The sequence below is a fragment of the Parasteatoda tepidariorum genome, chromosome 4 (genome assembly GCF_043381705.1).
Source record: "Parasteatoda tepidariorum isolate YZ-2023 chromosome 4, CAS_Ptep_4.0, whole genome shotgun sequence".
Taxonomy (NCBI): Eukaryota; Metazoa; Arthropoda; class Arachnida; order Araneae; family Theridiidae; genus Parasteatoda; species Parasteatoda tepidariorum.
This window is the reverse complement of record NC_092207.1, coordinates 92,795,298-92,809,016: the sequence shown is the minus strand read 5'-3', so window position 1 is coordinate 92,809,016 and position 13,719 is coordinate 92,795,298. Positions and strand designations below refer to the sequence as shown.

At 29.7% G+C, this 13,719-nt stretch overlaps 1 protein-coding gene across 1 annotated transcript in view; it reads left to right on the top strand.

Moving 5' to 3' along the window:
* LOC107455277 (teneurin-m-like) overlaps positions 1 to 13,719 on the top strand; it is a 445,997-nt gene that overhangs the window by 305,635 nt on the left and 126,643 nt on the right. The window contains exons 10-11 of the mRNA XM_016072782.3: positions 7,568 to 7,679; positions 8,236 to 8,340. Coding sequence (XP_015928268.1) covers positions 7,568 to 7,679; positions 8,236 to 8,340 — 217 coding nt within the window. The remainder of the gene's footprint in view (positions 1 to 7,567; positions 7,680 to 8,235; positions 8,341 to 13,719) is intronic.

Below are 13,719 nucleotides of genomic sequence, written 5' to 3'. Positions count from 1 at the left end.
CATGTTTTGTAATCGCGTTAGGAAGCTCGCTAAATTTCGTAAAAGCTTAGAGGCGAAGTAAAAGTTCCCATACTTTGGCTTTATGCTATAATAACATCCTTTGTTTCACCAGAACAATTCTAATAAAAAAAGTGAATAAAGTTATAACAGTGTCAAATGATATTAAATCAATGTGATATTAGTTTAAACTTACGAGGTATTGTAAATCAAGAAAAAAGTTTATAAAATGGTTTTCTCTTTTTATAAAATAAGTTTGTTTGTCGTGAAAAGCTATATAAATAAAATAGAATGTTAGTATCGATTTTCCTTATACGAATAAGATATTTTAAACCGATTTTTACCAAATTTGGTGCACATACTTTCGACAGCTTGTCAGTTTTTTGTTCTATTTATAAGTTCTCGCTGTAGGCCTAATGGAAAATTTTGAATGAGATTAATAAAATGTTTTTATTATTAGCCATTGTTCTAGCTTATGGTTCTATTTAACAAAAAATAAGTTTTATGAAAAACTTAAAGTAAATTTCCATAATTATTTTATTTTATTTCATAACTGGTGTTGTATAGTCGATCCAATTCTGCGTTTAAGACTATCAACGTTCAACTCTGTAATCTTGTGATTTTGAAAACAAACCCAAAAGACGAGAACACCCTTGGTTCAAGCATTGTGACAAAATAGCCTTCGTGGGGGACTATTGAGATATATGGTGGGGTAAACCACGAAAACTTCCCACGGTTAGACCGACGACAAGAGGACTCTAACCCAAGGATTCTAACCAACTACCACAGCAAATATTTCACTTCGCAAGAATATTTTATGAAGCGGGAGCAGAATTCGCATAAATCATCCACCGCTTAGATTCAGACATGGGTTACATTATAGGGAGGTGAACACTCTTCTTTGACACTACAGTTCTTTTAAAATTATTTGGCCTTGATCTCTTGTTAGGTTAGCGCAAGTAAAATCAACATAACATGAGCAATTGCACCTCAACCGCTTTATCAAGAAAATAAATACATCAATTGGAAACAACAAATGAAATAATGAAATGTTATTTATTTTCATTACATACTTCCTTATTGTAAATGAATGAATGTCTTTATGTGTATATATATATATATATATATATATAGTCGGACTTCTATTTAAGTAACTTCCATTTTGTGAATTTCTCTATTTTGCGATTTTTTTTAGAGGAACCAAGAGCATTTTGGAAATTTCTTCGTGAAATAATTTCGAGATAGCGAAGTGAATTTTCTATTTAACGAACTTTTCTTTGCGATCCACTTTCCCTATTTCCCAAAATATTTCAGAACATTTCAAACTGGTTAACGCATATTATGGGGGAAATTGATTTTCGAAGTCACTTACTTTTAAAGAAAGCAATAAAATCCCTTTCCCTTTTTATTTGCATTTCAAATGAAAAACTCCGACAAAATTAACGGATTTTTTCGGTAGCAATAAAACTTAAGAACGCATGTGGTAATGTATGTTTAAAATTACTTTTATAAGAAATGCAGCTGTAATTCTAAACATAAATTTAGCTTTTCTTTGTTGAAAATGTATGTAGCATGATAGTGTAACACTGGATAATGTTTTGCTCTATTCTTGCTTTCCATGCAGATATCTTTTATAGTTAAGATTTATAGAATAAATAGTAGATACTAGTTTACATGATAAAGGTGTATCAATTGTTATTTTAATTTTATGTCTAGTGCTTATGAATTTAAAACCTGTTTTGTATTACTTCGGTATTTCAAAAGGTGGTTTCCTATTTGACGACTTTTCCTTATAACGTGCTTATCGGGATTTAACGACTTCGTTATATAGAGGTTCAACTGTATATATATTTTATAAATCTTAACTCTCTCTCTCTCTATATATATATATATACATATATTTATACACATACAGAGAGAGAGAGAGAGAGAGAGATTTATAATATATATATATCTCGATCATAAACAATCTAAGATATTATTTGTTACCTGCCATGAATTGTATGGGATTATTTAAAGTTTTATTAGGAATAGTCTCAGATGTTCTATGTGTGACCCCTCAGTCACACAACACATTTTTAGCTGTTAATTCATTCCTGTCTAAATGCATGATAAGATATCTGAAGCAAATCTTTTGATAGGGGCTGCGGTACGTTGTTTCAGCTCCACCAGNAAAAAAAAGATATAATCTTTTCTTCAGCCCACACGATTATATCCGCAAAACAGAGTGCTTTCTGATATTGTATCAATAAAGCCAAAGCAAAATATATTAATACAATAGTGTGAGGAGCACTCAAAAAATTTTTTTATAAAAATAACAACAAATAAAAAAGATCACAAAAAGTAAAAATAGCATGTAAAAACAGAAAATAAAATAAAATAAAAAACATTTAAAAGGGACTATAAAGCGAGTAGCAAAATCAGATCAACTTACAAGGACAGAAAATTTTTCAAGAAGGATTTAAAAATGTTTTCGCAGAAAGATTGCCAGATAACAAAAGATGAAAACAAAAGCGCAAATTGAGTGTAACAAGAGGGTTTTAAAGTGTCGTTCTTACTGTATATATATATATATAATTACACAATTATAACCCGTGGATCTAATTGTGTGAGTTGATGGCGAGATTATAAATTTTCATTTTCCAGATATTTAATGTTCTAAATTTTTTTGTAAATAATTAAAGTTCGTAAAATGATAAAAATATTTTACTTTTATATTATTTTTATTTTAAATTTTCTTTTATATTTTTCCATGTTTTCTTTCTCTCTGTATATACATGTTATGCATGGCTTTTTTAAGAACTGCTACGCTATTCTTCTCCTTCGAATCGTTCATATTCGATTTTAAAAGTAATAATGCATGTAACAATTTCTTCGAGCACTTTCTTCCAAATGGAAGCCATACTTCTTACACTACTCTCAATTCTTAAGCCTCGAAGAATTCATATTTTCTGCCTTACATCCTCCAAAAATTACGAGTAAAATTCGCTCAAGCGAATCGTAGTACATTTTTTGGTAGCCGACCAGGAGCGTTTCATAAACTTCTCTTTCCGCCTCCCCACCCTTTAACTCTCTTCCAAAACTTCCAGCCACCCCCCTGTTACTCTCAAAACAAAAGCAACGCCATATAATCTCATGCTCGTAAATACTTCTTAACGTTTGCTTCTGTCAGGAACAATAAAACTTCATTCTTCTTTTGATTCTCTTTCTTCTTCATCTTATTCTCGTTTTGCTAGAGATTGCCCACCAGGAGAGAACATTTTTTTTTCTTCTTAGGTTGTCCATCCATTCCTTCATTTGTTCTTCTTTGAGGGGAAGCTTGTAACAGCAGATGGTTTGATTGGAAAAACGGTTTTAAACGGTATGTCCTGGAGTCAAAAACGGGTTTCATTTCGGTTACTGTTTTATTGTAACGTCCCTTTTTGCGGATTCTCAAGAAGAATGTTATTGTATTTCGCGGTAGCTCCTTATTGACTTTTTGAAGAACTATTGTATGATGGTTTGTTCCTCAAGAGAGTTCTTTCTTTTTTTGCCCTCATTCAATGGAGCAGTTCCGAGAAGTCTTTCACTAACAATTTTAAAGAAATAACTAGTTTTGATTTTGGTGAACTATACTTCTCCACTTTTATACATCATTTCTTTTAACTGAAATGAATAAAACTAAATACATTGTGTTAGCTACAAAATTATTATTTTTCCATATTCCGTTTCCAATTTCATGTTATAACATTCTTTGTGACATGTTATAACATTATTTTTGTTTCTTTTATAAAACAGCTTTCATAAAATAGTTAAATTCAATGGTAGAAATTCAATCGCAAAATTTAAGTAATTTATATATATATGAAGTTAAATTTTAATATTTTATAACTGTCATTGAATAGTTGACCTGAATTCAGGTTTACAACTACCGATGTTCGACGCCGTAGTCTCTTAATGTCAAACCCAATCCAGAAGACAAGGAAACTCTCATATCGAATTTGAATGAGGGCGAAATTTGCTTTCGCGGAAGACTTTTTGATGGAACTCACCCTCATTTGCTTTACATGGAGAATAAAACCACTAAAATAAGTCACGGTTAACATGACTGAAAGAGAACTCTAACTCATAATCCATCAACCACTGAAGATATTCTTAAAATTTTATTATTGAAATTTTTGTTAACTGATTGTTTCTAGAAAAAACAAAACTATTGATATTTTTATCCTTAAAAAAGAAGAAATAAAATTTTAAATATTTGTAACGAACTTTCAAAGTTCCTTACAAATATTTAGAAATCATGCCAGGAAATTGTGTTATCAAATCTAACAAAAATAGGCATTTGATTTAAATTTACCTCAAATTTATTTATTTTTTAAATTATGTTAAAACCAGTTATCTTTTACAAGCTCTTTAAATACTGTATGTGATATTTTCAAACATCAGATTTTTATAAACCTACACATTTAAATGTTTGTAGAAAGGAAATAATGTTCTTAGTTTTATATTAAATACGTACTTACAAAGGATTGTCGCACGTTCACGAAGCATTTTTTTCATTAAAGATAATCTATAAAACGCGCGATTAATTTAAATTAAACTAAGTTATCATTATTTTAAGAGGATCTTTGCTAAAATAGAAAAAAACTATTTGAGTAAACCATTAAAAAAAACTAGCAAAAACTATATCAGAAAGAAAGCGAAATTATTAATAAAGACTCATTCAAGAGATTCATTAAAGTAAAAATTATGTCAAAAAGACAAATAGCCCTTCAAACTCTAATAACGGTCATAAACGACAAAAATATTTCAATAATCACTGATCGTAAATGCTTTTTTATATCCGTAAAGCTATTATTACCATAAAATCACAGCTCTACCAGTACATTTTTAATAGTATAATATAGGGCTACTGACCGCCAAAGTAACGTTATGCTTATAAAAGTTATCTTCAACTTAAGCCTTTGCGTTTGAGGCTCTTGCGATTTGTTTGTCAGATAAAATGCAGATAAAAGGCGAGATTGAAGAACTGTGCCACCGGTTGTGTTTGGACTCGAGACTTGTGTGTAACCTCCACAGAAAATTGGCGTATAATTTTTAACCAAGTTTGGAAATTTTATAAAACAACCGCTTGAGATTAACGGTCAACTCTACTAATATTACTGGAGTTCATTACACCTGGCTATTTTTTCAAAAACGGGAGCTGGGCGTTTCTCCAAATTTTAAGAAAATTTCTGGAGGGTTAAATATTGCAGAAATAAATTAGCAAATAATAACAAATTTTTGTTTTAATTTCACTCTTATTAAATTTTTCTATGCATATTTGTTGCTTAATTATCTTAAATATAGTAATTTTTTACATTTAAAAACTATAATTTCAAATTTCTCCTAATGTTGCAAACGAAAAATAATCTGAATGTGAATCAGCTGTAGGCTTCCTTCGAATCAGCTGAAATGATACGTTTTTGAAAATTTGGATTTACCACAATTAGTTGATCAATAAAAAGCTAAAACTTTGACTTCTACAGTATATTTCTTGGATAAAAACGAACTCAATACTTTAACATGTCTATACATTCTAAAAACATAAATTGAAAATTTACATTAAAAAGTAAAAAAAAAAAAACTTTTTTTAGGAAATATATCAAAATATAAAAAATTATAAAAATCTCATAATTATGTTTTTTAAATATATTTTACATTTGGATATAAAAACAATTAAAGTAAATTATCGAAGTCTACAATGACGTAGTAAATCATTGAACACAACGGTTCATCATCACTCTAAAAATTAAAGGTTATCGGAATTTTGCTTTTCCAGATTGTAATTGTCGAATTCATAATTTTAAATAGTAAATTTCAACAGTCAACACATAATCATTCTGGAAAATTACGAAATTAAATTTAAAACTACTTACACATCATATATAATAGCATGCCCACTAATGGGCATACTATTGTGAAACTGAACAAAGTCTCAAAAGTTACTTCTGATACTAGCTGGAAACAATATGTTTGGGAAAAAATTTCAATATTCGAACTCTTAATAGTTGAATTTAAGATATACTTTGCTCCTATGATGGGTGTGTTGCATTTGAATTGGAACATCTGACAATTTATATCTGTCGTTGGCGTTTTAAAATGCGTTAGGTTGATTGGGAGCATTTCCAACATTTTCCAGAAAGTCTGATATTTTTTAGGCTTACTGTAGTCCATTCATGCGTCCTTAGACTTATTAGAAAACGATGGAAATTTTTTTAATCAACCTGAATTTACTTTTGATTTATTGCAGTGGACCTGCCCTTATACAAGTGTTTTAAATAGCGGAGTATAACTGGGGAATTATAACAGTGACATACATCAAGGTCATGGCACAATTTCAAAATCAAAAGTTCGGTGACATACAAATTTACAGCCCCCCTTGTTATGCCTTTTCACTGAGCAAATAAAGCTATCAATCAGTAAAGTTTTGATTTGAATTTCCTTAGACTTATTTTTAGTGACTTTGTTTTCTTTCATTTAACAAATTTATTTTTGTACAGTTGAGCTTTTCTCTTACCTAGCTGTGCTTTGCCGTATTATAGAAGAAAAAAAACAATTGCTTTAAGATTAATTTAGTGAAAAGTGGCTTGACAACTTTTTCTTTCCTTTTTCTAATTCTACGAAGTCCATAATAGAATTTGAGAAAGAACTTAACAAATAAAATTGAATTTGGAACAAGAAAATTCGCAATGAGCAGCGTATTAATGCAAAAATACCAAGTATGTAAAAATCTGATTTTTTTTTGTCGCGTACTTCATTGCATTTAATGATGTTTTATTGCTGTTTCGCAGTTTATATACTTTTCAATACGTATTGAATGCTATGGAAAATAAAACAGATGGGGTTTTAATTAACAATGGAAATTATCCTCATCATTACTCTGAATCTTGTTTTAATTTAATTTATACTCTTTATTTGAACTTATTTTAGCTAGCTTTCATTTTTCTCAGTTCATTTCAATTTATGTTTAATGAGGTCCTTTACAGTGATCTTTCAATGCACTGTAAAAAATCCCAGTATAAAATATGATATGAAGTATCGATACTTTGAGTGCATCCTCTGTGAAATCCAGTTTTGATGTAATATCGTTAATTTGATGTAAAATTCATATAATATCATAATTTGTTTAGTAATATTTATTTAGTTAGAGTGATTCTGTAATTTTAAGGTAATTCCACTCTAAAAATTTCGGTATATCAGATTTTTTATTACGTATCATGCCCTGGATAAAATAGATTTTATGGTAAAAAGTACCGGTTTCCTGAGTACCGATGCTTTGTACCGTAATTTGATCTAGTATTTTTTACATTGTGCTCTAAGATGATTGCAATGAGCCCAAACATTTTTAGGCTATTTGAAAAGTGTATGGAGACTTTTTCAATTATCCAATGAGTGCTGCTTAGGAAAAATCCGAATTTTCCAATTTGCTTAAGTCAGATATAACGTAGTTTTATTACAAAAATTTGCATTTAATGCTTTTGATTATTTTCTCTTTTAGTACATTTGGTGTTATGAGCCATTTTTTAAAATGCATATTTTTTTCATTTAGAAATTGTACAGTGTAGAATTCATTCAATATCTAGAAAGAGGACTCTGGTACATTTCCGCTTATAATGATGGAGACCTTATGATGGATATTGCATTTATAACGCAAAGCACTGGTAAGTATTGTGATATTTATTAATAAATAATATTAAAGTGTTGCACTGGTAAACTGGTTAAGACTCTATGCTGATGTTGTAAAGAAACGGGATTAGATCCCCGGTGGTGACAGGAATCATACTCAGCTCCTGATTGGTGCATAAAGTGGCTGATGAGCAATGATAACCATATTGTCACCATAATACCTTTGAACTTAAATTTCTGGAGCCTTCATTCTCCCCTTGAAGGACAACTGACTGTTGAGGCTATATTTCTTTTACTATTTTTTTAAATAATATTGTAGTTTGTTTCAAAAATGAAAAACTACTACTTTGACTTCCTTTCATCCACCAAAGCGTAGCTAAGAACACTCAAAATGGGTTCATAAAGTTAAACAGAAGTAATAAAATATTTTTTTTTTAATTTTAGATAGTGGCAGAAAAAAAGGTAAAAACTATTCAGTCTATAAAAGTGTATACTTTCATTATTATTATATTTACACTATAATAACAAGATTTTTCTTTCACTTATTTTTCTGTCTCTTATCTTCATCGCGTAAACATTGTTTCATTTCAGATGAATCCAGTTTAACTTGTCCATATGATTGTCATGGTCATGGCAGATGTGTTATGGGAAACTGCGTTTGTAGTCCTGATTTTGCAGGAGATTCATGTGCATACCGTAAGTAAAAACAGTACTCTCTACTTTATACCTCTTCGTTAGAGTTCGTTATAAGGTATTTCGTTAGAGCTCGTTATAAAATGAAATGATTTTTTAAATATCAAGTTTGTTTTAAAACAAAAAATGAATAAATACATTTAGTTGCTAAGTCTTTATCATTAGTTACTTATTTATACTATTTAGTTGTATGCATAGATTTCCTTTTGTAAGATTTTTTTAGAGTTGTAGATATCTATCACTACAAAAGTCGAGAACAACTCACTCCCCACATTGGTGACCTTCGAACGTGATGTGAGCATGCCAAACTTATCAGAAACTCTCACTTCGATCTGAACACGCTTTTATTGACAGTAACGCCCACTTCGAACTGAACACGCCTACTTCGATGGGTGGTCCGCATTGAACAGTTGACTTGCTACTTGTAACTGCGATATTATCCACCTCCTCATGCTGTTGCTACTCAGTTTCGATCACATATAACGTACAACGTATACACTCGACCTGCTAAAAGTCAACACAGGAGTAACCACGACCGTGAACTTAATACAGCTCTCACGATCAGCACCCAAAAGTATGGTGATCTTAATACAGCTCTCTCGGCTTCTCACAAAACTGCAATGAATCAACTAGTGGTATCCATTCATCGAATTCTATCACTGCTATAATTCTGTTGGGGGAGTACAGTAGAGTATCTACCACTACAAAAATATAATACCTATTCACTAGTATATACGACATGTTAACTCAATTCTATGGTGGGGTATCTTTTCATAGATGAAGTGGGGTACGTTTTCATAGGTTGACTTTGTCGATAGCTACCATCCCCACAGAGTACACACATTTCATCTAACTCTATTTAAAGGTAGAATCCTGATAAAATTAGCCAATAATTTCAATATAAATAGTATTTTAGTTTCATTTACTATTAAAATTACCTTGTACTTCTGAAAAGTCTGAAATGTTTTGATGCATCGCAACATTAGCATCGCCAACAAAAATTAACAGCTTTTTAGTTGGTCGAGTATTAGCGATACATCGCTAAATACCACAAAATCCAAAACATATTAATTCATATGTATGAAAAACATAGTAATTCATAAAAGTACATTTAGAAAAATAACAATTGAAATAGCCCCTAAATCACCAATGTCAGGCTCAAATAATTCAACTAAATCAAATGCTGAGACTACGAGTATATTGCTCACTCAAAATTTTTATGTAATTTAAATTTCTTATCTTTATCGATGTGTAGCATGACATTTACTATTTAATTTATATCAGTTTGTATAAAATGGTTTTCATCTGTAAAAAAGGAATCTTTAATAATTTAATCTCACTTTGTATAAAGTCATTTTAACTATTATAGAACATTTTGAAAATAAAAAGTATTTTAGAGTAAGTTAATGCCAAAAAAAAAAAAAAAAAAAAAAAAAAAAAAAAAAAAAAAAAAAAAAAAAAAAAAAAAAAANTATTGCATTTATAACGCAAAGCACTGGTAAGTATTGTGATATTTATTAATAAATAATATTAAAGTGTTGCACTGGTAAACTGGTTAAGACTCTATGCTGATGTTGTAAAGAAACGGGATTAGATCCCCGGTGGTGACAGGAATCATACTCAGCTCCTGATTGGTGCATAAAGTGGCTGATGAGCAATGATAACCATATTGTCACCATAATACCTTTGAACTTAAATTTCTGGAGCCTTCATTCTCCCCTTGAAGGACAACTGACTGTTGAGGCTATATTTCTTTTACTATTTTTTTAAATAATATTGTAGTTTGTTTCAAAAATGAAAAACTACTACTTTGACTTCCTTTCATCCACCAAAGCGTAGCTAAGAACACTCAAAATGGGTTCATAAAGTTAAACAGAAGTAATAAAATATTTTTTTTTTAATTTTAGATAGTGGCAGAAAAAAAGGTAAAAACTATTCAGTCTATAAAAGTGTATACTTTCATTATTATTATATTTACACTATAATAACAAGATTTTTCTTTCACTTATTTTTCTGTCTCTTATCTTCATCGCGTAAACATTGTTTCATTTCAGATGAATCCAGTTTAACTTGTCCATATGATTGTCATGGTCATGGCAGATGTGTTATGGGAAACTGCGTTTGTAGTCCTGATTTTGCAGGAGATTCATGTGCATACCGTAAGTAAAAACAGTCCTCTCTACTTTATACCTCTTCGTTAGAGTTCGTTATAAGGTATTTCGTTAGAGCTCGTTATAAAAAGAAATGATTTTTTAAATATCAAGTTTGTTTTAAAACAAAAAATAAATAAATACATTTAGTTGCTAAGTCTTTATCATTAGTTACTTATTTATACTATTTAGTTGTATGCATAGATTTCCATTTGTAAGATTTTTTTAGAGTTGTAGAGTATCTATCACTACAAACATATAATACCAATTCTCTAGTATATAAGACATGTTAACTCGATTCCATGGTGGGGTACCTTTTCTCAGATGAGTGTTGACATTGTCGATAACAGCTCACTCCCCACATTGGTGACCTTCGAACGTGATGTGAGCATGCCTACCTTATCAGAAACTCTCACTTCGATCTGAACACGCTTTTATTGACAGTAACGCCCACTTCGAACTGAACACGCCTACTTCGATGGATGGTCCACATTGAACAGTTGACTTGCTACTTGTGACTGCGATATTATCCACCTCCTCATGCTGTTGCTACTCAGTTTCGGTATCTCAGTATCTACCACTACAAAAATATAATACCTATTCACTAGTATATACGACATGTTAACTCGATTCTATGGTGGGGTATCTTTTCATAGATGAAGTGGGGTACGTTTTCATAGGTTGACATTGTCGATAGCTACCATCCCCACAGAGTACACACATTTCATCTAACTCTATTTAAGGGTAGAATCCTGATAAAATTAACCAATAATTTTAATATAAATAGTATTTTAGGTTCATTTACTATCAAAATTACCTTGTACTTCTGAAAAGTTTAAAATTTTTTGGAAATGGCGACATTAGCATCGAAAGCAAAAATTAACTGGTTTTTTGTTGGTCGAGTATTAGCGATACATCGCTAAATACCGCAAAATCCAAGACATATTAATTCTTATGTATGAACACATATTAATTCCTAAAAGTACAATTAGAAAAATAACAATTGAAATCGCCCTAAATCACCAATTCAACTAAATCAAATGCTGAGACTATATTGCTCACTCAAAATTTTTATGTAATTTACATTTCTTATCTTTATCGGTGTATGACCTGACATTTACTATTTAATTTATATCAGTTTATATAAAATGGTTTCAATCTATAAAAACAGGAATCTTTAATCATTTAATACCACTTTGTCTAAGATCATTTTAACTATTATAGAATATTTTGAAAATAAAAATTATTTTAGAGTAAGTTAATACCAACAAGAAAAAAAAAACTCCCGACGATAGATTGTATTAAAAGTTCTATAAAGCTTTTAGTTCAGAGCAGAAAAATTTCAACTAAATCAAAATCTTAGACTGTATTATTTATTCAAAACATTTATAAATTTTCAATTAGATCTCTTTGGATGTATTTCAGGCATTTACTTACATTAATTAATACAGGTCTTCATACATAGAAAAAAAAATTCATACTTTAAACATTTAATGTTATTCTGCATTGGATTAGTGCAATTGTAAGAAAATGATTTGAATATAAATAGTATTTTTGAATCATTTATTACCAAAAATGATACCCGATGATCGTATATATATCAAAACTTCCATAGCAGTTGCCAGTGCAGGGCACAAATAATTCAACTAAATCAAATCCACAGACAGTATTATTCAATGTTGATAACTGTGACTTGCCTTGAGCAAGATGAATCATTTCTATGAAATATTACAAGGCATAAATACTTCCCCGTGATAAATTGAACGGACATCCATTTTCTATTCAGCTTTTGAAAGATTGACAGATCTGATATCGCAGAAACTTTTTTTTTTCACGCGAAAAGCTGAGTGTAACTGAGAAAACAATTTGAAAACAACTTGCCTCTCCTGAATTCGAAATTTGATTCTCTTCAATAAACTGAAGCTGTCAAGATTTTCAAAAAATCCTAAGATTTGAAAGTATTGCTTTCGTCGTTGTTTCATTTCTATGTTTTTTTCATTCAGTTTTGAAAAAAAATATTCATTTAATTAGTTTTTAATCGAAATATATCTGAAAAAAATATTGAAATGATAGTTATTTGGCAATTTATTCATAATTGTGAGAGTTAAGAAAAGATAAATATACATAATAATATATTACTAAAAATTATTAATTAAAAAGATTCATTTTCCCGAAGCTTAAAACAATTTGAAAACAAATTACTTCTTATAAATTCAAAATTTGATTCTCTTCAATAAACTGAAACTGTCAAGATTTTCGAAGAATCCTAAGATTTTAAAGTATTCTTTTCGTCGGTGTTTTTATTCTATGTTTTTTATTCAGTTTTGAAAAGAAAAATATTCATTTAATTAGTTTTTAATCGAAATATATTTGAAAAAAAAGTAAAATGATAGTTATTTGATTATTTATCTTGATGAGTCTTAAGAAAAGATAAAAGTACTCAATGTTGGGTATTTAAAGTTATTCCACTGAGATCCAATGCTCAACTTTGGAATTTTTCTATAAAGCAAGTTTCTAAAAAACGTTTTGATAAATGGGAAGAAAATTTCCTAATTTTCTTTTATACTCTTGCTATCCATTCTTTTCATAAGTTTTTAATTTATTCCTTTCTTAAAAATCCAACCACAAGTATGCATAAATACAATATTCTTAAACGCATCATTTTAATATGTTTTGAATGCATTTTGTGTTTTAAAGAAACTTTTTTAAACTAACTTTTTTAAAGTAAAATACAATTCATAAATCACTTGAAACGTTTCTGCTTTGTTAAAAAAATTTATTCAGTACTTAAAGCTAACATATCTAATGAAAGAGAACGTATTTTTCAAATTTTTTTGGAATTGATTTTCGCATAGACAAATATTTCGTAAATGCAATTGAGTATATTTCACATATCATTCCATGCTAAGTTGTTGTTTCTCGTCACATCGATATCATACGCGTTTTCGCTTTGGCTAATATGTAACTCAGAATCAAAAACTTGTAGCTGTGCATGGTGAATACGTATTGCAGAATATAACGATAAAAAAAAACACTGGATTTGCATGACAAAAGATGATGTTGCAAACTCTATCGCTCATGTAAGTGGTTTGTAAATCAAGGAAACTGAAACTGTGATGTATTATGGTAGTTAAAGGAGAAATTGAATACTTTATAAATCATGTCAATATTATTTAAAACATAGCATTCAAAAATTAATTCTTGTTGACTGAACTGCAATCAATAACAGTCG